This window comes from Garra rufa, chromosome 18 (assembly GCF_049309525.1).
Source record: "Garra rufa chromosome 18, GarRuf1.0, whole genome shotgun sequence".
Classification (NCBI taxonomy): Eukaryota; Metazoa; Chordata; class Actinopteri; order Cypriniformes; family Cyprinidae; genus Garra; species Garra rufa.
In genome coordinates, this window is record NC_133378.1 from 14430802 (window position 1) to 14457389 (window position 26588).

General features: G+C 36.6%; 1 protein-coding gene across 1 annotated transcript in view; it reads left to right on the forward strand.

The window, feature by feature from the left end:
• The window catches only part of dhx35 (DEAH-box helicase 35), a 33222-nt gene extending 8254 nt beyond the window's left edge, over positions 1-24968 (forward strand). The window contains exons 10-21 of the mRNA XM_073822607.1: positions 68-164; positions 2333-2491; positions 2630-2840; positions 8775-8899; positions 9004-9058; positions 9132-9322; positions 9429-9506; positions 13544-13673; positions 14313-14394; positions 18157-18228; positions 18322-18433; positions 23155-24968. Coding sequence (XP_073678708.1) covers positions 68-164; positions 2333-2491; positions 2630-2840; positions 8775-8899; positions 9004-9058; positions 9132-9322; positions 9429-9506; positions 13544-13673; positions 14313-14394; positions 18157-18228; positions 18322-18433; positions 23155-23193 — 1351 coding nt within the window. The 3' untranslated portion in view covers positions 23194-24968. The remainder of the gene's footprint in view (positions 1-67; positions 165-2332; positions 2492-2629; positions 2841-8774; positions 8900-9003; positions 9059-9131; positions 9323-9428; positions 9507-13543; positions 13674-14312; positions 14395-18156; positions 18229-18321; positions 18434-23154) is intronic.
• Positions 24969-26588: the final 1620 nt, after the last annotated feature.

The following is a 26588-nucleotide window of genomic DNA, read 5'->3' on the forward strand; positions in this document are numbered from 1 at the left end:
TTCCTGTGATAAATCAGTCTCTCTCTGCGTAATATAATGAAGGTGACGGGATGTTTTCTGTCTCTAGTCCTGTACCGGACTATGTGAAGGCTACGGTGGAAACTGTGATGAAGATCCACGAGACAGAGGATGATGGAGATGTGCTGGCCTTTCTCACAGGACAGGTGTGGGTGCTGGTGGAAAATGTGTCACATTTTTGTAGATTTGTTCTGGAATGGACACGCAGCACCTAAAATGGTCTTAAAAAAGTGTTTTTTTTTAAAGCACCCCTGATTTTTGACCTTGCGTCAGGGTATATTAGGGATGTAACAATATTGTCAGTCTTGATATTATTATGGTCACATGATGATATGAAATGATAGGTATTCTGGGCAAAAAGTATAGTTTTTAAAATTTATTTAAACTTTTTATTCTACCATAAAAGGTCTTTAAAGTTGTGTTTTGGCATTCTTCTTCTGCTTCTTCTGTTTCTTCCGCTCTTTAATCTGTGGCAGCCCATAGAGCCATTTGCGGGAAAGCTGTGTAATTTAGCACGCTGATAAAGGACAGTCTCAACAGAAAACATGTTTGGAGTCTCTAACTCAAACTCTCTAGCGCCAACACTTGTCCGAAGTTTCCTTATGTTTATGCTAATAACTAGGCACAGATTCAAAATTCTTTTTTTTCTGAATCCTTGTCTCATACCGAGTCGAATGAACACCAAAATTAAAAAACGCAAGGTTTAGTTTTTTTTTTCAATTTTTAATTGTTTGTAAAACCTACTTTTTCGAACTCGTCCTAGACGGTTTGTCTGATTTTCACCGAAATTGGCTCAGGTCATCTTCAGACCATGCTGGCAAAAAGTTATGGAATTCAAGTTGATTAGTCAAACCGTTCTCAAATAACGCGCATACAAATTGTACGAAAAGCACACAAAAATGGATTTAAGGCTATATCTCCTCAACGGTTTTGGTGTATTGAGACCAAATTCGCTGTGTGTTATAACAAGCATGACCTGAGGCTACCTGCAGTGTTTTGGTGCAGTGCCACCTAGTGGTCAGGAGATACGAAAAATGGCTATTTTTGCTTATAACTACTGAATGGTTTGGCCCAAAATCTCAAAACTGGCCTCGTTAGATTTAGAAGGGCATGCCAAGTTGAACAATTTTCCCATGTCAGCCATTTTTAATTTAGTCAAAAATGCTATATTTTATGAACACATTGACGTATTGTTACGAAACACGTTATGCGTCTTCGGCTCTATGCCCTGACAGTACTCAAAAAGTTTGGTCAAAAATGCTAATAACTTCTGATGAAAATGGCTAGTTGTAATGAAAATGATCTCAAAATATTTCTTGGGTCACTCCAAGAACATTGATACCAATTATGCCAAAATTGGCCAAGCTTCCTGTCTGCCATTTTGATTTATGTTGAAAACCTACTCCTTCTATACCATTGGTCCGATTTTCACCAAATTTGACTCGGATCATCTTCAGACCATCCTGACAAAAAGTTGTGGATTTAGTAACGAAATACGAAACTCTTTTCGTTTAACGCATCAACAGATTTGCTGGAAAGATGCCAAAGTGCATACGAGGCTGCATTTCTGCAAAGCTTTGACAAATTTGAACCAAATTTTGTATGTGCCATCGTCACCTCACACTGATTACACCACGTCAATTTGGTCAAGAGTAATAAACCATTAATTAACCATTAATTATAAAATTTTAAAAAATGCTAATAACTGTTGACTACATTACCCTGTTGTAATGAAAGTGATCTCAAAATATTCCTTGGGTCATGCCAACAACATAGATACCAATTATGCTATAGTTGGCCGAACTTGTTCGCCATTTTGATTTATATTGAAAACCTACTTTTTCAAACTCCTCCTAGACTATTGGTCTGATTTACACTAAAATCAAGCCAGATCAATCATCATCAGACTGTGCTGACAAAAAGTTATGGATTTCATGTTGATAGATGAAACCGTTTTCGTACAGCGCCGCTACAAATTTTAGGCTTGATGCCAAAATGACTCTGAAGCTTTATCTTTGGAAAGCTTTGACATAGACACCAAATTTTGTGTCTGCCTCTGTCACCCCACACTAAACACACCACATCGATTCGATAACAGCGCCACCTGTTGGTCAAAAGTGATAAGCCATTAAATCATATTACTAGGAGTTCTACATTATTTTTCTGTCATTTTGACTAAAATCATCTTAAAATGGCTTCATTTACTCATTATTGCAATTGGTTCTTCTGCTCATTTTCCCTTTGGTGTGCTTGGCCCCGTAATTGCTGCTTGCATATTAATGCTTGTCTGCATTTCTGCTTAATCTTTCTTCAGGAAGAGGTGGAGAAGGTGGTGTCTATGCTTCAGGAACAGGCCCGAACTTTGTCCCGTTACGGTTTGAAGAAGCACCTGTGTGTGCTGCCGATGTACGCAGGCCTGCCCTACAACGATCAGATGAGAGTGTTCGAGAGGATGCCCCCTACTGTCAGAAAGGTATGATATTATGGGATAGAAACATTGTCAGTGATGTTTAGTGTCATATTTGCACTGTAAATTCAGCACACATGTGACCATATGTTCTCAGAGCTACATTGGATCTTCTTGACTGTTTGTTTCTGTGATGTTTTTCAGGTGGTGGTCGCCACTAATATAGCAGAGACATCCATCACCATTAACGGCGTTGTGTTTGTGATTGACTGTGCATTTGTGAAGCTGAGGGCGTATAATCCGCGCACAGCGATAGAGTCACTGATCGTTACGCCCATCTCTAAAGCCTCCGCCTGTCAGAGAGCTGGAAGAGCTGGGAGAAACCGCGCTGGAAAGTGTTTCCGCCTCTATACAGGTGCAGTGAAATATGAATTTATAATAAATACACACACAACACAACACACAAGACTATATATATGTTTACACAATTTAAAAATAAATAATGTAAATTGACGCCCCAGTCAAATTTTCTTGGTTAAATAAACATTTACTTACTCTACCAGAATAAAAAAAAAAACTATATTATATTTTTACATTTACAATGTAATTAATCAATAGGCTACTGTATTTATTAAGTTGGCTTGAGAAAACCAACTCACTGATCTGCTATGTAAACTTAATATTCTTCTTCTTCTGAGACTAACATTTCTGACTGCTCCTCCTCCTAGAGCTTTAACTCTACAAACTCCAAACTCAGTCCAGATCTTCAGACTGATCTGACTCATGTTGCTATATCTTTTCTAACTGATCGGACTTACGGTTTTCCTAAAAATGACGATTAAACCTGGGAAAAATCTCATAGACTTACATTGACTAATGTTCAAATGATCAACACTATTCAAACTCCAACTGACAAAACTCCCACAATCCTTTGAGACTCAATCAAACAGCTCTTCTGTGTGCTATATTTTTAATACATTTAAACTCATTCCAACTAACTTGCTAATTATGCTAGAAACTTGCTAGGAACATGCTAATCAAAAAAAGTATGTACTCTTTCTTCACAAAAAAAAAAAAAAAAAGTACATACTTTTGAGTGTGTAGCAGAATAGTAGGCAAGCTTTGGGACATACTACTTCGTCATAACTGCTTCTTTAACGGACGCTCTGTTGCTTAGTTACCTGAATCCTGTCACTGTTTAAACTGCCCTGTCAATCATCACAGTTAACATCATCTACATTTCGTTTAATTTGATTTCCTACCGTATTAGAGAGAAATGAAGAGGCACGTTCTTTCACGAGTCTTTCATGCCGAGAACTCTGCTCTTGTGTTTGCATAATGATGCATTTAAACGTTAATGACCAAACCTATCATTATAAAAGTTCATAATGTTGCTGCACATGAAATATAACGCGGATAACACTAAGAAATATTTTTTATCAGGTTACAGACTGATTATTTATCACTCAAACCCCTTTCTCTACCTGTCCGTTGGTCGCGCATATCCTCCATGTTTGTAGTTTTTTAACTCTTTTTATGCGTGTTTGTAGTTCTAACCGAATCCTCGTTCATCGCGCAATGTGTTGTGGGCAATATTAGCCGTTAGAGTGTGCACTGATCCGCACTTCGAATTCCGAATCCGGGAATGCAACATTAGTAACATGCTAATTATGTTAGAATCATGCTAGTAACATGTTAATAACTGAATAATCATGCTAACAACATGGTAGTAACATGCTAATCGTGATAAAATCATGCTAGTGACATGTTAGTAACATGCTAATTATGGTAACAACATGCTAACAACATGCTGATCATGACAATCATGCTAACAACATGTTAGTAACATGCTAATCATGCTAGCAACATGCTAGTAACTGACTAATAATGCTAACAACATGTTAGTAACATGCTAATCATGTTAGAAACATGCTAATTATGTTAGAATCATGCTAGTAACATGTTAATAACTGACTAATCATGCTAACAACATGTTAGTAGCATGCTAATTGTGCTAGCAATATGCTAGTAACTGACTAATGCTAACAACATGTTAGTAACATGCTAATCATGTTAAAACATGCTAATTATGTTAGAATCATGCTAGTAACATGTTAATAACTGACTAATCATGCTAACAACATGTTAGTAGCATGTTAATAATGCTAGCAACATGCTAGTAACTGACTAATAATGCTAACAGCATCTTAGTAACATGCTAATCATGTTAGAAACATGCTAATTATGTTAGAATCATGCTAGTAACATGTTAATAACTGACTAATCATGCTAACAACATGTTAGTAGCAATGCTAATCGTGCTAGCAACATGCTAGTAACTGACTAATAATGCTAACAACATGTTAGTAACATGCTAATCATGTTAGAAACATGCTAATTATGTTAGAATCATGCTAGCAACATGCTAGTAACTGACTAATCATGCTAACAACATGGTAGTAACATGCTAATCGTGATAAAATCACGATAGAGACATGTTAGTAACTTAATAATCATGGTAACAAAATGCTAGCAACATGCTGATCATGACAATCATGATGATAACATGTTAGTAACATGCTAATCATGCTAGCAACATGCTAGTAGCATGCTAATTATGTCAACAACATGCTAACAACATGCTGTTTATGATAAATTCATGCTAGCAACATGTTAATCATGTTAGCAAAATGCTAGTAACTTGCAAATGATGTTAAAATATGTTAGCAACATGCTAATAACATGTTAATCATGCTAGAAACACGTTAGCAACAAGCTAGTAACATACTAATCATGATAAAATCATGTTAGCAACATGCTAATAACATGCAATCATGCTACAACATGCTAGTAACTTGAAAATAATGCTAAGAATATGCTAGTAACATGTTAATCATGTTAGAAACGGGCTAACAACATGTTAGTAACTTAATAATCATGGTAGCAACATGCTAGTAACATGCTAATCATGCTTTAAACCAGTTATCAAATGCTAGTAACATGTTAATCATGCTGTAAACATGCTAGTAACTTACTATCTATCTATATATCTATCAAACTTTAAGCTTTTAAAACTACTTTAATTGAAATAAGGTTGAAATAAAATATAAATATTACATGAAAATTGTAAACTTTAAACTAGAAATTAGCTAACTGAAATAAAGTCATTCAAATTGCAGTACAAAAATGACTAAAGCTAAAACTGAGCTAAAAAACTCAGAAGCTAATGAAAATGACAATAAGCACATCAAATTGCTTAAACTAAAACGTAAACTAAAACTACGCTGAAATTGAAAATCTAAAAGTAAAAGCTTCAAAATCAAAATTTTACAGTATGCTATTATAAGTAGAGTTTACTAGGATAGGAACATTACTAAAATAACACTGCAGTAGACTCTGATTTAAGAAATTACTTCCTTTCCCGTTCATGAGTTGGAATTTAAATTGGAACAACAGGAAGAGGCATTATACGTTTATTATTTATGATTTTTATGTGTTTAATAAATTAGATGAACAAAAACTGAATTCAGTTTACATACTCAATTAAATTCAGGAATGGAATGTAAAAATTATTTTAAATGAGATCTGCCTCACAGCACTGTAGGCCTACAAAACCTGTACTGCATTGGTCTTCAACCGGGGGTCCGCAGCGGTACTGCAGGGGGTCCGCTAATTAATGTTGGATCATTAATAATTTTTAGTAAAAATAATTGTTTGATTAAAAAAAGTCAAAACATCAAAGATAAAATATTAATATTATCGCCTGGGTCTCTACACATGAACTCCAGCATTGAGAACATTGTTTGTGTACACAGAGTTTACTAAAAAGAAAGGTTTTGAACAACTCACTTACACTGTTTGGGTTTCCGCTCGCAGCCGTCTTGCCAGTCAAGAAGTGTCGATCTCCGAATGCGAATGAATGGACTCCATAGGATGAAATATTAGGCTTATATGACGATCTTTTTACAACTAGAAGGTTAATATTGTTTTTCAGTTGCGACAAAACAACCAATTAGCCGTGCATTTATATGGAAATATGCTTTAGGGAGCTATCCATCTTTACTCTCCTCGCATTCGGAGATCGACACTTCTTGACTGGCAAGACGGCTGCAAGCGGAAACTCAAACAGTGAAAGTGAGTTGTTCAAAACCTTTCTTTTTAGTAAACTCTGTGTACACAAACAATGTTCTCAATGCTGGAGTTCATGTGTAGAGACCCAGGCGATACTTCGAGCAAAGTTTCATGGTGTGTCGAGCCTTCTTAGTGTTGTAAAAATATCGATTTTGATGCGCTCAAAGTTATGCCCCTAGTACTCCCATTCACCGGCCATTGACCACAAAACGAAATCACGGTCAATCTCAAAAACGGCTCGTTTGTCGTAATTATGCTATTAGATATAAGTTGGTCTCGTTTACAGTAAAAAAAAAACAGCCCAGGTTGCATTTTGGCAACAGTTATCCTTTAACAGTTTTAATAAAACCCTTGCATCCATGTGCATTCACGTGGATTTAAAATACATCAACGTACATTCTACATTCTGTCAGATACAATTCTGGCGCCTCCTGTACTGTACAACGCGGCATTCATTGACATCAGATGATAACTCAGCGGCAGAGATCCACTCACACACGGGCGTAATTTCCACTCGGGACACGCTTTTCAAAATCCCATTTGTGTCCTTCTACTTTCAATTGGTTTTGTTAAAGTAATCTCTTGTATTGTAGAATGCGCGCTCAGCGCCGCCGAGAGTTTCGTACGATTGTTAAAACGAAACCAAAAGTAAAACGCGCACGCACATTCAAAAGCAATTTTAATACCCCACGACTCCCCAGTGTGTGCAGATTAGGCTACATAAAATATCTAGGCTGTTATTATTATGTGGGCTATAATAAGTTGTACAGATGTCTATACTGCCCTCCAAAGGCTAAGTGCAGTAACTACGGCAACACTGAAACTGAGAAAAAATGCCTTTAAAGTTTTTACGCCAGCTAGTCAAACATGTTGACACTCTTGTTTCTCTGAAACACTCATTTCTCTGGGACAAAGTTGAACCAGGAGACTTTGCCATAGGACAAAACAGTTGTCACAAAGTCCATTTTAAGCCTTAACTCAATTTTGACCAAATGTGTAGTTACTGCGCTTTGCCTTTGGAAGGCAATATAGCTCTGTATCATGCTTGAAAAATTCGCTCTCTATTTGCACTTTGAATTTTGAAAGAGTAGCCTACTTTGATCATGCCTGCAATTTTTATCTACACGACTAAGAAGGAACTGTGTCATTTATTTTTTGTTATTAATTCTGTAGAAAGTACTTGCAGCCAGACAAAGCAAACGTCATTTTTCAGTGCAACACCGTTCCCAACAAGCTCCGTGACACAAAGAAATAACGGACGCAATCGTGTTTCCCGTGACCGCTGTTGCAAAAGACAGGTTTAAAAAACTCATGCAAACATATTACATTATTTCATTATTTTCATTACACTGCAAAAATGTTTTTCTTAGATTTTTGTCTTGTTTCCAGCCAAAATATGTAAAATTCTTAAACCTAGAAGGATTTTCTAGACGAGTAAAAATTATTTTCTTGTTTTCAGAAACAACAGGCAAAAAATTAAGTTATTTTTGATTAGAACAGGTTTAATAATCTGCCAATGGGGTAAGAAAAAAAGTCTTATTTCAAACAGAAAACAAGATTATTTTTCTTACCCCATTGGCAGATTATTTAGCTTGTTTCAAGCAAAAACGCACTTAATTTTGACACTTTTTTTGTTAAAAAAAAAAAAGCATTTTTTGCGGTGTACATTTATTTAAATTTAAAGCAAAGTGCATTACATCTTATTTTACTGCTATTTAACTGCTGTTTGATAACCTAATGTTCAGGGGTAAATCTTTAAAATAAAAAGTTCTGCAGAATCGTGATCTCTATTCTAAGCAAAAAAATCAAGATTCTCATCTTGTTCAGAATCGTGCAGCTCTACCTCACAGTAATCTTAAATGTAAAGTTCTATTCAAATTAAGGCTGAAATTCATGTAGTTGTATAATAGCCCACCTGACTGTATAGGGAAAATGCATGAAACTATAAATAATTAAGACAACTGTGAACAACTTAAATTGTAGACAGTGAGGCATGTACAACAACAACAAAGTTCTGTCTTAAAATAATATAACTAGCGTAATCTGATTAATATCAGAGGCTATGTTTCACACTTTTTATATCAGGGGGTCCCTGCCCCATGTCTCTATCACCAAAGGGGTCCTTGACTGGAAAAACATTGAAGACCCCTGCTCTACTGTACAGTTTCTTTGTAAAACGTTGTTGTTTTCTGTGCTTCTCTCTCTCTCTCTCTGTCAGAGGAGGACTTTGAGAAGTTGCCCGAGTCGACGGTTCCTGAGATGCAGCGCTCTAATCTGGCTCCAGTCATCCTGCAACTCAAAGCTCTGGGCATCGACAATGTGCTGCGATTCAACTTCCTGTCTGTGAGTGTCACCTGACATTACCTGCTGTAAATCACAGCTAACAAACATCAGCACGTTTACGAAGCGTTGCTCTGCGTTTGAGCATCAGTGTGTTTGTGTTTCAGCCTCCTCCTGCTCAGTCCATGGTTCAGGCCCTGGAGCTGCTCTACGCTCTTGGAGGTAGAAGAACAAACCATTTCTTGACTGCTGTATGATGTCTGGCTTACATTCTCATAAGCTCTCGCTCTGACAGGTCTGGATCAGTACGGGCGTCTCACTGACCCCATGGGTGTGCGAATGGCCGAGTTTCCTCTCAGCCCCATGTTTGCCAAGATGCTGCTGGAATCAGGAAACTTCGGCTGCTCCAAAGAGATTGTCACCATAGCAGCCATGATGCAAATACAGAACATTTTCGTAGCGCCGCACAACCAGAAGAAATCAGCGGTATGTTTTTTAGTCTGTTTTTGATGCTTGTTTCTGCTTTAGAAGCCATTTGGATTGATATGAACCAGTAAACCTTTCGTTGTTGTGTCTGTTTGTGTGACGTCAGGCGCGGGAGCACAGGAAGTTTGCTGTGGCTGAAGGCGATCATCTCACCATGCTGAATGTTTACGAGGCTTTTATAAAGGTAACTGATCACGCTGTTTGTCAGGAGCTCACTTAAATTCACTTTCACTGCTTTAAAAAAGGGTTTAGGACTTTACCACCAAAGAAATGATTATTTAAATAAATAAAAAAACCTTTGCATTTTTGACTCCAGTGTCCTCAGTTCTCAACAATATTTAACATTTTGATTTCAATTTACAGAAACATACTAAATTATGTGTCCACATATTGAAATAATAATCTAATCTTCAGCAATCCCATGCTTTTTAACCGATAAATTTACATGATATTTTTGGTTATTTGTGATTTACTGGATAGCTAAAATATGTATATTCTTTGTAAATATGCCCTTGGCTTTTTAAAATTGTATTTATGTGAATGATTTTTACTAGGTCTACAAATCACACAAAAAAAGATTTCCAGGATTGTGGGAACCCTGGTTTTTCAAAGAAAAATTGAATTAATTAAACAAAGAAATACCTTTATTTTTAGTTGTTTCGTCTTGTTAAATCATAAGCAGAACTCAGAGATTTGGGATTTTTTTTTTAAATTTACACTTGTACTGTGCTCATACTATAGTCTATTATCTAAATTTTTAGAAAATTGTTTTTGGTAATTTAATTAATTTTTTAATTAAATAAATAGAATAGGAATATTAGATTAGATGCATATTAGAGCTTAAAAAAATTAGAAATTAACAAATTGAAATAAGTTTAAATTTAAGTACAAAAATCACTCAAATAAAATAAAAAAGTAAAACAAAAGTATAAAAAGAACCCAAGAATTAATAATAAATTTTTTTTAAATAGTAATGAAGTATTGAAAGAAATACAAAGAATAATGTCATAAAATTACATAAACTAAAACTTTGTACAAAACTTTGTAGTAAACTACTATATAAATAGTAAATAGTATAAATAAAATGTATAGTATAAATTTGCATTTGCATTTGCTCTGCTTTTAGCTTGGCAGCACAATTTGGCCAATATGTGATTATATCTCAATATGACCCAGAGCAGATGGAAACTGGGTGGAGAAGCATTTATTGTGAACTGAACTGCTCTGAGACACTGAAAACACTGGTGACTGATCTGCTCAAGTATAAATGAACACAGTGTCAAACTTCACTCTGAAACAGCGCATATATTAATTTAATTAAATCACGGCATTTGCAATTTGATAATTGCACCAAGAGACACTATATTGCCAAAAGTATTCGCTCACCTGCCTTGACTCACATATGAACTTAAGTGACTTCCCATCCCTAATCCATAGGGTTCAATATAGGGCTACACGATTAATCGAAGGCGATTGTTGTGCGCATTTTGTCAAAAAAGCCAGTTCTGTGATTAGCCGTAAATCTCCAGCACCTGTTTTGAGACGGTGCAGCGTGTAGTACACAGAGCCGTAGTTCACTTAGAAGATACGCCTAATCGCTTTCATAATCGAAGTCGATTTAATCGCCTGATTATGCAATCGAAAAGAAATTGTTTGCGATAATGAGAGCTGTTTGCGTAGCTTCTCAGTGAACTACGGCGCTGTGTAAAAAATGGTGCTACGTCTCAAAGCACGTGAAGGAATCAATGAAAGCAGTCAAATCTTTATTTAGCTTTATTCAGCTGCAGCGATGTTTTCTAGATTTCTCCTTCAGGTGTTTTTGGCGTTTCCGAGAGAGAGCGTCCTCTAGCCTTTTGATGGAGATTTACTGCTGATCACAGATCACATAGAAATGGGATCTATGTGATCTGTGAATTTTTGGGAATTTTTGACCATTCTTCCAGAAGCGCATTTGTGAGGTCACACACTGATGTTGGATGAGAAGGCCTGGCTTTCAGTCTCTAATTCATCCCAAAGGTGTTCTGTCGGGTTGAGGTGCAGGCCAGTGAAGTTCATTCACACCAGACTCTGTCATCCATGTCTTTATGGACCTTGCTTTGTGCACTGGTGCACAGTCATGTTGGAAGAGGAGAGGGGCCAGCTCCAAACTGTTCCCACAAAGTTGGGAGCATGGAATTGTCCAAAATGTCTTGGTATGCTGAAGCATTCAGAGTTCCTTTCACTGGAACTAAGGGGCCAAGTCCATCTCCTGAAAAACAACCCCACACCATAATCCCCCCTCCAACAAATTTTACCACTGGCACAATGCAGTCAGACAAGTACCAACTAACCACAACCAACCAGACAACCACCAAACCCAGACTCGTCCATCAGATTGCCAGATGGAGAAGCGTGATTGGTTACTCCGGAGAACGCGTCTCCACTGCTCTAGAGTCCAGTGGCAGCGTGCTTTACACCACTGCATCCGACGCTGTGCATTGCACTTGCTGATGTATGACTTGGATGCAGCTGCTCGGCCATGGAAACCCATTCCATGAAGCTCTCTGCGCACTGTTCTTGAGCTAATCTGAAGGCCACATGTAGTTTGGAGGTCTGTAGCCATTGTTGGCGACCTCTTTGCATGATGCGCCTCAGCATCCGCTCAGTTTACGTGGCCTACCACTTCGTGGCTGAGTTGCTGTCGTTCCCAAACGCTTCCACGTTCTTATAATACAGCTGACAGTTGACAGTGGAGTATTTAGGAGTGAGGAAATTTCCAGACTGGACTTGTTGCACAGGTGGCATCCTATCACAGTTCCACGCTGGAATTCTCTGAGCTCCTGAGAGCGACCCAACAGTCTGCAGGGCTCACAAAATTGCTAGCCTGGCGTCCCAGGGCTATTGTGTTTTCCAGTCGGGCTACCAAAATGTTTGACCGAACTGCCCAACGGGCTATCTTAAAGTAGAGGGCTCCTGAATGTCCTTAAAAGCTCTTCAATTTATCAATTGTATCAAATGTAAGGCTATACATTTTAAATTTGTTAAATAGTTTAAGAAAAGTCTTTAATTATAATTTTAACAGTCTTACAGTTGGGGACGAAAAATGAGAATCGCGACAGGGCTGGATTAAACTACAAAAGGCAATGATGTCATTGGATAAATATGCGCGCTACACATTTCAAAGTCAAAACGCGGATGTCTTCATATGAATGTATCTGAAGGGAACCGACTGTCCTCATAAAACGCATTTTCATTTCATGCCTGATAAAACGGCGTTAATGCAGCTTTGTGTACAGCCGTTACTAGGGAAACCGTAATATTTCAGCGCTCCTAAAGCGCCACCTCGCGACAGAGAATTAATTTTTATTTCCAATACATTTTTTCAGCTATTTATGGTCAAATGATTGCAATTATTGAATCATGTTTTTATGCAGCAAACACAGAGTTGTAAATGTGAAAAGTTAATGTGCCTTCTAAAAATCTAAACAATTAAGACAGTAATATTTATGTTTTAAATAAATATAATAAATTATATAGTTGATTTATCCCTTTTAATGGTATAAAGGCTAAAATGCCATTGTATAAGATATTTTGTATTTTGTATTTTGTCATTTTATGGCTTAAAATGTTACCGTACATTATCCAACCTCACTCATACTGTGTTCATTTTGCTTGTGCAGCTCTTAAAAAGGATCATAAATTGCCTTAAATTGATATTTAAAAAATTTGCAGATACACTAAATAGTGAAATAAAATTCCTTCCTCGATATTTGTTTATATTTGTGTATTAAAAACATTTTTGATTGACATTTAGACTCCTATTTGATTTTCTTTATTTAAAAAAATTAAATTTAAAGCTTTTTTAATTGGGCTAGTTAAATTAATTTTCGGACTGTCAAAAACTGAAGAGTACCTGCCCGAAGGGCTACCAGAGATTTTGAAATTTTGCGAGCCCTGGTCTGCATGCCTAGGTGCTTCATTTTATACACCTGTGGCCATGGAAGTGATTGGAACACCTGATTCCGATAATTTGGATGAGTGAGCTAATACTTTTGGCAATATAGTGTATATTGCAGTTTCAGTTTTATGTCATTAATCGTGCAGCCCTGATTTTAAGTCATCTTGAGGCCCCCTATTTGATAACCACAGATTGAAAAAACGTGAACGTTGGATAAAGGTTGTCTGCGTTGGTATTTTGGCATTTATTGTTTCAGCCTATAAACATCAAATGTGTTCTCACAGCATCAGAAGAGCTCTCAGTGGTGTCAGGATCATTTCCTCAACTACAAAGGGCTCCTTCGGGCCGCATCTGTGCGGGAGCAGCTGCGACACCTCCTCAACAAGTTCAAGGTTCCTCGGACCTCCAGTGAAGGTGAGTGACATTATCATATTTTCCTGCCATTTACATTTATTCATTTAGCCGAGGCTTTTATCCAAAGCGACTTACAGTTGGGGAATACAACAAGCGATTCATCCTAAGGAGGCAGATCGACATAGGAAGTGCTCAAAATACCATATATCAGGCATTGTTAGATGAGTACAGGCTAGAAAGGGAAGATCAAGAAAGAGAGGAGAACAAAGTTTTTATTATTATTATTGAGTCAAATAGTGTTGAAGGAGATGGGTTTTCAGCAGTCGCTTGAAACTGTCAAGGAGTCTGCATTCCGGATAGGAGTGGGAAGATCGTTCCACCAGGCAGGAACAGTGAACGAAAATGTTCTGGAAAGTGATTTCATGCCTCTCTGTGGTGGTACAATGAGCCGTCTTTCACTAGAGCATCTCAGACTTCTGGAGGGAGTTGGTCCAGTTGGTCATAACACTTTGATTTACTTGTATTGATCTATCAGTTTTTATACTGGTTTGTTCGTACCATCAGACGATATTGTCAGTTTGTCAAGTGATCGGTTTGTCATAACAGTAACTTGTTTCATCCTCAGACTTGAGTTTGTCATTTTGTGACCATATTTTTAAATGGGTTTAGAGATTTCTCTCTCTTCTGTCTGTCCTGCAGGTGATCCGGATGTGATTCTCAGATGTATTGTGTCTGGATTTTTTGCGAATGCCGCTCGAATGCATCACTCCGGCTCCTACAGGTCTGTTCATTCATCCTCTGTTCCAGCCAATAAATGTGTCTTTTGCATTTGTTGGGGAAAGTTTTCAAAGTAATGCATTAGAATATTGCATTGCATTCATGCTGAAGGAAATGTAAATTCACGTCTGTACAGTAGAGGGCACAGCTCAAACTAATCTTTCAGCTGTGATGGCATTCTGGATTCATCAAGAATAGGACGCAGGAGAAGAAATGAATGTGATATGTACACTTCCACTTAAAAGTTTGGGATCAGTAAGACTTGGAATGTTTTTAAAGAAGTCTCTTATGCTCATCAAGGCTACATTTATTTGATCAGAAATACAGGAAAAAACTGTAATGTTGCAAAATGTTATTACAATATAAAATAATGGTTTTTATTTAATATACTTTAAAATATAATTTATTCCTGTGATGTGAAGCTGAATTTTCATCAGCTGTTACTCCAGTCTTATGTGTCACATGATCCTTCAGAAATCATTCTAATATACTGATTTATTATTAGCGTTATCAGTGCTGGAAACAGGTGTGCTGCCAAATATTTTAATACTTTTTTTCAGGATTCTTTGATGAATAACAATGTAAAAAGAACAGCATTTATTCAAAATATAAATCTTTTCTAACAATGTAAGTCTATGCCATCAGTATTTTAATTAATTTACCACATTCTTGGTGAATAAAAGTATTAATTTCTTACAAAAAAGAGAAAGAACAAAATCTTTTGAACTGTAGTGTATTTTGTTAGAAAACCTCTCTATTTTAAATAAATGCTGTTCTTTTTTAACCTTTTATTGATCAAAGAATCCTGACAAAAGTATCACAGCTTCTGAAAAAATATTAAGCAACTGTTTTCAACATTGATAATAAAATAGTGTATTAGAATACTTTCTGAAGAATTCATGTGGCACTTAAGACTGGAGTTACAGCTAATGAAAATTCGGCTTTGTATCGCAGGAGTAAATTATATTTTAACGTATATTAAAATAAAAAACATTATTTTATATTTTAATAACATTTTGCAATATTACAGTTTTTTTTCTGTATTTTTGATCAAACAAATACAGCTTTGATGAGCATAAGAGACTTCTTTAAAAACTATTAAAAATCTTACTGATTTCAAACTTTTGAGCAGCAGTGTACAGTCGTGGCCAAAAGTTTTGAGAATGACACAAATATTAGTTTTCACAAAGTTTGCTACTAAACTGCTTTTAGATCTTTGTTTCAGGTGTTGCTGTGATGTACTGAAATATAATTACAAGCACTTCATAAGTTTCAAAGGCTTTTATCGACAATTACATGACATTTATGCAAAGAGTCAGTATTTGCAGTGTTGGCCCTTCTTTTTCAGGACCTCTGCAATTCGACTGGGCATGCTCTCAATCAACTTCTGGGCCAAATCCTGACTGATAGCAACCCATTCTTTCATAATCACTTCTTGGACTTTGTCAGAATTAGTGGGTTTTTGTTTGTCCACCCGCCTCTTGAGGATTGACCACAAGTTCTCAATGGGATCTGTGGAGTTTCCAGGCCATGGACCCAAAATTGTTCCCCGAGCCACTTAGTTATCACTTTTGCCTTATGGCACGGTGCTCCATCGTGCTGGAAAATGCATTGTTCTTCACCAAACTGTTGTTGGATTGTTGGAAGAAGTTGCTGTTGGAGGGTGTTTTGGTACCATTCTTTATTCATGGCTGTGTTTTGGGGCAAAATTGTGAGTGAGCCCACTCCCTTGGATGAGAAGCAACCCCACACATGAATGGTCTCAGGATGCTTTACTGTTGGCATGACACAGGACTGATGGTGGCCCTCACCTTTTCTTCTCCGGACAAGCCTTTTTCCAGATGCCCCAAACAATCGGAAAGAGGCTTCATCGGAGAATATGACTTTGCCCCAGTCCTCAGCAGTCCATTCGCCATACTTTTTGCAGAAGATCAATCTGTCCCTGATGTTTTTTTGGAGAGAAGTGGCTTCTTTGCTGCCCTTCTTGACACCAGGCCATCTTCCAAAAGTCTTGGCCTCACTGTGCGTGCAGATGCGCTCACACCTGCCTGCTGCCATTCCTGAGCAAGCTCTGCACTGGTGGAACTCCGATCCCGCAGCTGAATCCTCTTTAGGAGACGATCCTGGATCTTGCTGGACTTCCTTGGACGCCCTGAAGCCTTCTTAACAAGAATTGAACCTCTTTCCTTGAAGTTCTTGATGATCCTATAAATTGTTGATCTTAGTAGCCACAATATCCTTGCCTGTGAAGCCATTTTTATGCAACGCAATGATGGCTGCACGCGTTTCTTTGCAGGTCACCATGGTTAACAATGGAAGAACAATGATTTCAAGCATCACCCTCCTTTTAACATGTCAAGTCTGCCATTCTAACCCTATCAGCCTGACAATGGCTGTGTCCAAATTCAGGGTCTGCATCCTCCTTAGGATCCTTCCTACCCGGTTGAAGGAGGAGGGGTCCTCCGAAGACCGCAAAACCTGGAAGTAGGTGTCTGTGAATTTGGACAGCCTACCCTTCTTTCAGTTCCCTCCCTTACCCGTTGCTCATATTCGGTCGCCTAGCAACCGTGACAGCGCTAAGCAAGAAGTAAGGTTATCTGTACTGCACAAAACAAAAGAACTGCTCTTTCGTCCCTAAAAGCGTTAAAAACAGCTTCAATCACAAACAAGAAATTAGCTGTGTGTAAGGGGATATTCACACAGGCAGTAAGAAAGAAGCTAGTTTACGAAAGAGATGTTTTTTAACATTATAAACATACAAATGTAAAAAAAATAAAATAATAAAATAAGCTTAACGCTAAAACCAAATGCCTAACTAGACAACCGCTGTAAAAAAATATTTTTTTTAAACGCCAGTTTTTTTTAAACTTACATCATTACTACCGCTCGCTTCGTCCGCTATTATTTGAAAATTCCGGAAGCGCTCTGCCGAAAGGAATTATGGGATAGGTAGGACGGGAAAGGATCCACCAGACCCATCCTTCCAATTCGGGGAAAAGGAGGACGTATTTGTGGGCTGCATTTGAAGGATCCTACGAATTTGGACAGCCTTCGTCGCGGCGCTGTGACGTAACATCCTTCAAATGAGTCCTCCGAAGGATGTAGACCCTGAATTTGGACACAGCCGTAATGATCTCCAGCCTTGTGTTCGTCAACATTCTCACCTGAGTTAACAAGACGATTACTGAAATGATCTCAGCAGGTCCTTTAATGACAGCAATGAAATGCAGTGGAAAGTTTTTTTCAGGATTAAGTTAATTTTCATGGCAAAGAAGGACTATGCAATTCATCTGATCACTCTTCATAACATTCTGGAGTATATGCAAATTGCTATTATAAAAACTTAAGCAGCAACTTTTCCAATTTCCAATATTTATGTAATTCTCAAAACTTTTGGCCACGACTGTATATCTAAAGTCATTTTTGCTTATTAGCTTATTACAGTTGAATTGGATCGTCAATGGTCGACAGCGAAGACATTGGTTTATTAAATTAAACATTTAATAATTGCAGGTTTGTATCATATTCTGAGTGTGCATCTCTGTTTTTGGTTCTTTTTTACTTTAAGGAAAACTAAATCTGTTTTTGTGCATATGAGATGAGTAAATGCATGTTCACATTAAGTCTAGATCTACAGTAACATCATGTTTACACACAACGCCTCTGCACTTGCTCCTGATTTCTCTTATAAAAAAGTAACTTGTTTCTTGTAAATTAAATAGTAATGCATTACTTTACTAGTTACTAATCTTCTAACATTGTGCAGGACTCTGCGTGATGACAGAGAGCTCTACATTCACCCGGATTCAGTGCTGTATGGAGAAAAGCCCCCGAAATGGTACTTATGTAAACCCATTGGATTTAATGGTGGTTATTTCGGTTTGTTTCTTTTCCACCAAGTATTAACTGTTTGTTTTGGGACGTGTCTCAGGGTCGTCTTCAATGAGGTGGTTCAGACCAGCAAGTACTACATGCGGGACGTGACAGCGGTCGAGTCGTCCTGGCTGGTGGAGCTGGCGCCTCACTTTTACAAACAGGCCAAGGTGAGAACAACAAACAAACCTACACAGGCTGCGTGGGTAGATGAGAGTTGATCTAGAGTCAGCTTTAGTCTGTTCTCTGCTGTCTGGACTGAAAACTGTTTATGTATTTACTCTACGAGTCAAATGTTTTTGGACAGTAAGATTTTTTTAATATTTTTAAAGAAGTCTCTTCTGCTCACCAAGCCTGCATTATTTGATCCAAAGTACAGCAAAAACAGTAAAATTGTGAAATATTTCTGCTATTTAAAATGACTGTTTTCTATTTAAATATACGTTTTAAAATGTAAATTATTCCTGTGATTTCAAAGCTGAATTTTCAGCATCATTACTCCTGATCCTTCAGAAATCATCTATCTGTCTATCCAAGCCTACCAACTAGAATCATGTTAACAACATGCTAATAATCATGCTCAGAGACAGCGCTCATAAAGATAATAAATGATATTTGCCTAAATTCTGATTCTGGCAAAATATCAGTGCTGGTACTGCTAGATCTCAGTGCTGCGTTCGACATTGTCGATCATGACATTCTTCTAGACAGACTGGAAAACTGTGTCGGGCTTTCTGGGATAGTTCTCAAATGGTTCAGGTCATACTTCGAAGGGAGAGGCTATTACGTAAGTATAGGAGAGCATAAGTCTAAGTGGACGTCCATGACATGCAGAGTCCCACAAGGCTCAATTATTGCGCCGCTGTTGTTCAGCCTGTATATGCTCCCACTAAGTCAAATAATGAGAAAGAACCAAATAGCATATCACAGCTATGCAGATGATACCCAGATTTACCTAGCCTTATCGCCAAATGACTACAGCCCCATTGACTCTCTCTGCCAATGCATTGATGAAATTAACAGTTGGATGTACCAAAGCTTTCTTCAATTAAACAAGGAGAAAACAGAAGTCATTGCATTTGGAAACAAAGATGAAGTTCATAAGGTAAATGCGTACCTTGATGCTAGGGGTCAAAAAACAAAAAATCAAGTCAAGAATCTGGGTGTGATTCTGGAGTCAGACCTCAGTTTCAGTAGCCATGTTAAAGCAGTAACTAAATCAGCATACTATCATCTCAAAAACATTGCAAGAATTAGATGTTTTGTTTCCCGTCATGACTTGGAGAAACTTGTTCATGCCTTTATCAGCAGCAGGGTGGACTATTGCTGCTGGGTGGACTATTGCTGCTGATAATGGTCTTCCCAAGAAGACCATTAGACAGCTGCAGCTCATACAGAACGCTGCTGCCAGGATTCTGACTAGAACCAAAAAATCAGAGCATATCACAGTCCTCAGGTCCTTACACTGGCTTCCAGTTATGTTTAGGATAGATTTTAAAGTACTTTTACTTGTTTATAAAGCACTCAATGGCCTAGGACCTACATACATTGCAGATATGCTCACTGAATATAAACCTAACAGACAACTCAGATCACTAGGATCGAGTCAGTTAGTAATATCAAGGGTTCACACAAAACAAGGGGAATCCGCTTTTAGCTACTATGCCGCCCGCAGTTGGAATCAGCTTCCAGAAGAGATCAGATGTGCTAAAACATTAGCCACATTTAAATGCAGACTCAAAACTCATCTGTTCAGTTGTGCATTTATTGAATGAGCACTGTGCTACGTCCGAACAGATTGCATTATTTTATGTATAATCTTTTTTACTGTTAATTAATTTTAAATCAATTTAAATCATCTTAAATGTTCTTAAATTCTGTTTTTATTGTTGTGATTATTATTATTAATTTTTATGATTTTTATGCTATTATGATTTTAATTCCTTTTCTGTACAGCACTTTGAATTTCCATTGTGTATGAAATGTGCTATATAAATAAACTTGCCTTGCCGTGCCTAGTAACATGCTAATAACTTGGTAATCATGCTAAAAACATGCTACCAACAAGCTAATTAGGTTAGAAACATGTTAACAACATGCTAATCATGTTAGAAGCATGCTAGTGCCTTGCTAATGATGCTAGAAACATGCTAGCAACATGTTAATGATGATAACATGCTATTAACATGCTAGCAACACGATATTGAGATGTTAATCATGTTACAAACATGCTAGAAACATGCTAACAACATGCTAATCATGTTAGAAACATGCTAGTGCCTGGCTAATGTTGCTAGAAACATGCTAACATGCTATTAACATGCTAGCAACACAATATTGACATGTTAATCATGTTACAAACATGTTAGAAACATGCTAACAGCATGCTAATCATGTTAGAAACATGCTAGTGCCTTGTTAATGATGCTAGAAAGATGCTAGCAACATGTTAATGTTAACATGCTATTAGCATGTTAGCAACATAATATTGACATGCTAATCATGTTACAAACATGTTAGAAACACGCTAACAACATGCTAATCATGTTAGAAACATGCTAGTGCCTTGCTAATGATGTTAGAAACATGGTAGCAACATGTTAATGATGATAACATGCTATTAACATGCTAGCAACACAATATTGACATGTTAATCATGTTACAAACATGCTAATAACATGCTAATAACATGCTAATCATGTTAGAAACATGCTAGTGCCTGGCTAATGTTGCTAGAAACATGCTAACATGCTATTAACATGTTAGCAACACAATATTGACATGTTAATCATGTTACAAACATGTTACAAACATGCTAATAACATGCTAATCATGTTAGAAACATGCTAGTGCCTTGCTAATGATGCTAGAAAGATGCTAGCAACATGTTAATGATGTTAACATGCTATTAGCATGTTAGCAACATAATATTGACATGCTAATCATGTTACAAACATGTTAGAAACACGTTAACAACATGCTAATCATGTTAGAAACATGCTAGTGCCTTGCTAATGATGTTAGAAACATGCTAGCAACATGTTAATGATGATAACATGCTATTAACATGTTAGCAACACAATATTGAGATGTTAATCGTTACAAACATGCTAGAAACATGCTAACAACATGCTAATCATGTTAGAAACATGCTAGTGCCTTGCTAATGATGTTAGAAACATGCTAGCAACATGTTAATGATGATAACATGCTATTAACAATGCTAGCAACACGATATTGAGATGTTAATCATGTTACAAACATGCTAGAAACATGCTAACAACATGCTAATCATGTTAGAAACATGCTAGTGCCTGGCTAATGTTGCTAGAAACATGTTAACAACATGTTAATGATGATAACATGCTATTAACATGCTAGCAACACGATATTGAGATGTTAATCATGTTACAAACATGCTAGAAACATGCTAACAACATGCTAATCATGTTAGAAACATGCTAGTGCCTTGCTAATGATGTTAGAAACATGCTAGCAACATGTTAATGATGATAACATGCTAGCAACACGATATTGAGATGTTAATCATGTTACAAACATGCTAGAAACATGCTAACAACATGCTAATCATGTTAGAAACATGCTAGTGCCTTGCTAATGATGTTAGAAACATGCTAGTGCCTGGCTAATGTTGCTAGAAACATGCTAACATGCTATTAACATGCTAGTAACACAATTTTGACATGTTAATCATGTTACAGACATGTTAGAAACATGCTAACAACATGCTAATCATGTTAAAAACATGCTAGTGCCTTGATATTGATGCTAGAAACATGCTAGCAACATGTTAATGATGATAACATGCTATTAACATGCTAGCAATACAATATTGACATGTTAATCATGTTACAGACATGTTAGAAACATGCTAACAACATGCTAATCATGTTAGAAACATGCTAGTGCCTTGATATTGATGCTAGAAACATGCTAGCAACATGTTAATGATGATAACATGCTATTAACATGCTAGCAATACAATATTGACATGTTAATCATGTTACAAACATGTTACAAACATGCTAACAACATGCTAATCATGTTAAAAACATTCTAGTGCCTTGCTAATGATGCTAGAAACATGCTAGCAACATGTTAATGATGCAAACATGCTATTAATATGCTAGCAATACGATATTGAGATGTTAATCATGTTACAAACATGTTAGAAACATGCTAACAACATGCTAATCATGTTAGAAACATGCTAGTGCCTTGATAATGATGCTAGAAACATGCTAGCAACATGTTAATGATGATAACATGCTATTAACATGCTAGCAACACAATATTGACATGTTAATCATGTTACAAACATGTTAGAAACATGCTAACAACATGCTAATCATGTTAGAAACATGCTAGTGCCTTGATGATGCTAGAAACATGCTAGCAACATGTTAATGATGATAGCATGCTATTAACATGCTAGCAACACGATATTGAGATGTTAATCATGTTACAAACATGTTAGAAACATGCTAACAACATGCTAATCATGTTAGAAACATGCTAGTGCCTTGCTAATGATGCTAGATACATGCTAGCAACATGTTAATGATGCAAACATGCTATTAATATGCTAGCAATACGATATTGAGATGTTAATCATGATACAAACATGCTAGGAACATGTTAGTAACTTGGTAATCATGCTAGCTAAATGCTAAAAAAGTTAGAAACATTAGCAAAATGCTAAAACATGCTATCTATCGATTTATCATTCAGAAAAGACTTGAGCAAACATCCGTCTAGCATGTATGTACCTAGAAAAACTATAGTAAGGGAATTGAAAAAGCGCGCTCTGTGTGAACAACCCCTAATGAAAATGGCTTTTCACATCTGTCTCTCTGATTTTGTCTCGTAGCACGGGTCTCTGAACAGCAAACGGGCCAAAGTCTTCTGAGCCGAGCTACATTGACGCCTGCAGGTGCCGACGGACTCAGTATTCCTCAACAACATGCCATAGATAAAGAAGATCGTAAGGAGCCGTTCCTCTACAGCTAAAGGAGCTGTTCAAGTACACAAGGCACACTTTGGTGTTTATTGCAGCTGGAAGGCAAAAGGAACACTGTGTCATTTTGTACATACAAATGTATATGATATATTTATGCGGTCATGGTCATCTTTGTATGATTTAATAGCTTTTTAGTGAAGGTGGACAGCCATTGGAATAATAACTTGACTGTGATTTTGATGTTTACTGTTTGAGCGTGAGAGAATGACTGGATGAATGGATGGGTTGATATAAATGTACAGATTTACAACATCGCACGTCCCCCGAACCCTCAACGGTAACCGTAATATTACTATGATAAGCTATTTTTACCAGTTATTTCAAGCCCTCATCGGAGAAATACTGTGTAGCTCAAACGTAGTGGCCTTTTAACCATTATGTGCCAAATATTATCAATCCGTAGAACATTTCCTGATGTATATGGAATGTGAAATCAATTGTAGTAAGCATGTGACAAAAAAAAGTGCCATTTTTTGATATTATATATATATAGGTCCCCATAAAGTAGCCTTGTTATGCACCTCTGGCCTAAAAACTGTGTTCTTAGGTGTAATTACTCATTATTCATTGTATAGTGTAAGGTCTCATTTAGGAAAGATCAGCCATGGCTAGTTGAGTGTGGTGAGTAAATAGCACAGTGAAATGAGACGCCTCAGGGAGGAGCTTCTTTCATATTAAAGTACATGGGGTGCTAACAGTGGATATGGCAACCCGTCTCAGGCCACATTCTGGGTGTGGCTTTTATTAGGCTGAGGTGCCAATCATGTGGGTGGAGGCGGAGCCTCTGTCGTAATGTGATGTTTTGGCAATGTTTGTGATGTGATGTTTAGTTTTACTGTGACATGTTGGTTTCTTCGATCCTTACCTACTTTATTGTATCCAAAAAACTTTAAAAGCAATGTAGTTAAAATCTTCTTTCAAGGTTACCAAATTACCAAATGTCTCCAAGACAATATACAGTATATGTAGTCAGTTCAGTAGCCTTGAGTAGTGTCAATTTAGTTCGATGCAGTCATACGATAGCAGTTTAAATGTTCTTGCATGAGTTTGAACAGTACAGATCTCCATTAGTTTCACAGCAGTGCAGTTATTTGTGGAGGAAATCGAATAAACCGACGTAAATGTGCAACCTTGTGATCATACACACCAAATGTGCTCTGTGTGGCAGATAGTCAAATAAAGTCTAATGTTCATAAACACATGTGCAGAGTCTGTACTGAGGAATAAAGGAGGAAACTGTGGAAAACTATGTGGTTTGGATTTGTATAAAGTGTGCATGTGATGGTATTAAAGTATTAAAACTCTCAGTAAGGGAACAGGAGTCTCTCAGAAATACTTCATCTGTATATCTACATTGACATATTACATACATGAATACAGAGTTCTAGTTTTGTAGTCTTTGAACTGATATACTCGTGATATGCTTAGTGATAATTCGTATGCATTTAATGTAAAATGTGGTTCTACAAAACGTACATTTAACTTGTTTTTCCAGACATATTTACAGCATCTAAAAACGAATCCTTATGAATATTGTAAAGTTTGGTGTGTGCAAGTGCTACTGAAGTGGAGATTTATGGCTCAGTGTAGGAGAAGAAAAAACTCATTTTGAGAAACGTCCTTTAAAATGTGTATTGTAATTGAAATCTATTGACACAAATAGATAAAGTGCTATAAAAGAAACACTTAACAGTGTCTTTTGGGTGTTTTCTTTCCACTAGTCTGAAAAAACACTTTATGACAGGTGCATGAAAAAACAGTTTTTGCCTGCAGAGTCTCCCCTTAAATATACAAATAATAGCAAATGTAGAACAATAAGTTTATGATTTAAAAACAAGTGTGTGATTGACCAGAAGGTGTCAGTGTTGGTCAAAGGAAAACATGCCTCAGAAAAACATTTCATCTGATTATGAACAATTCTGTTCTAACATGTGCTAATATATATGTAGATCGTCGGTCAGTACGATTTTTTAAAGAAGTCTGTTATGCGTACAAAGGCAGCATTTATATTTTAGTTAAAAACAGTATTGCAAACTGTTTTATATATATATATATATATATTCAGGATTCTTTAATGAATAAAAATCTAAAAAGGACAGCATTTATTCAAAATAGTAATCTTTTCTAACAATTTTTAGTATGTTTTAAAATTAATTATATTAATTGACTGTTTTTCATGATTTAATTATAAGCTTTTAAATGAAACTCATACATCCCCTGCAGGTGTTCCTTCACAAACACAAGTTTGGTAAACCTTAATATTAAATGTGACCCTGGACCACAAAACCAGTCATAAGGTTAAATTTTACAAAACTGAGATGTATACATCATATGAAAGCTCAATAAATCTGAATTTGTTAGGATAGGACACTATTTGGCCGAGATACATCTATTTGAAAATCTGGAATCTGAGGGTGCAAAAAAATCAAAATACTGAGAAAATCACCTTTAAAGTTGTCCAAATTAGGTTCTTAACAATGCGTATTACTAATCAAAAATTACATTTTGATATATTTATAGTATGAATTTTACAAAAAAATCTTCATGGAATATGATCTTTACTTATTTTCCTAATGATTTTTGGCATAAAAGAAAAATCTATAATTTTGACCCATGCAATGTATTTTTGGCTATTGCTACAAATATACCCCAGCGACTTCAGACTGGTTTTGTGGTCCAGGGTCACAAATGTTTAATGCATTTCATGTTAGTTTCTAATCTGTAACCTATTGGGTCATTCCTGGTATCCGGTAACATTTTGGCTCCATAATTCTTGGAATTCTTAGCATTCTATTAAAATAGTGACATGTTTAACTATTAGGAATGCATATTGGCCAAGCTCAGGGACTCAAAAAAACAATAATTATGGGTATATTGTTCAAACACTGGCTGTGAAAATATTCCACCCTGTTAAGGAAATATAATTATCACAAAATGTTAATAATGTAAATGCTAATCAATAACGAGCTTTTCTTGGATGATATATGTCCCTTATACCATGATAGTATTTTTTTTATTCTTGTAACAATAACAAAACAATCATTGATTAATAGAATATGTCTTGATTATTAAGAACAGGTACTTTTCTGTGTCCATTTTTTGCCAACAGGGTGGTAAATAATACAAAAACTTTGCTCAAAAACATATATATGCTTTTAATGCTCCTCACGTCACAAAACAAGGCAAAAGTATGCCAAATATTTAGTTTGATGTCAAATTATTGTTTAAAATGACTTGTCTAACAGGGTGGAACACCAGTGTTAACAGGTTCTAACAGTGGATGA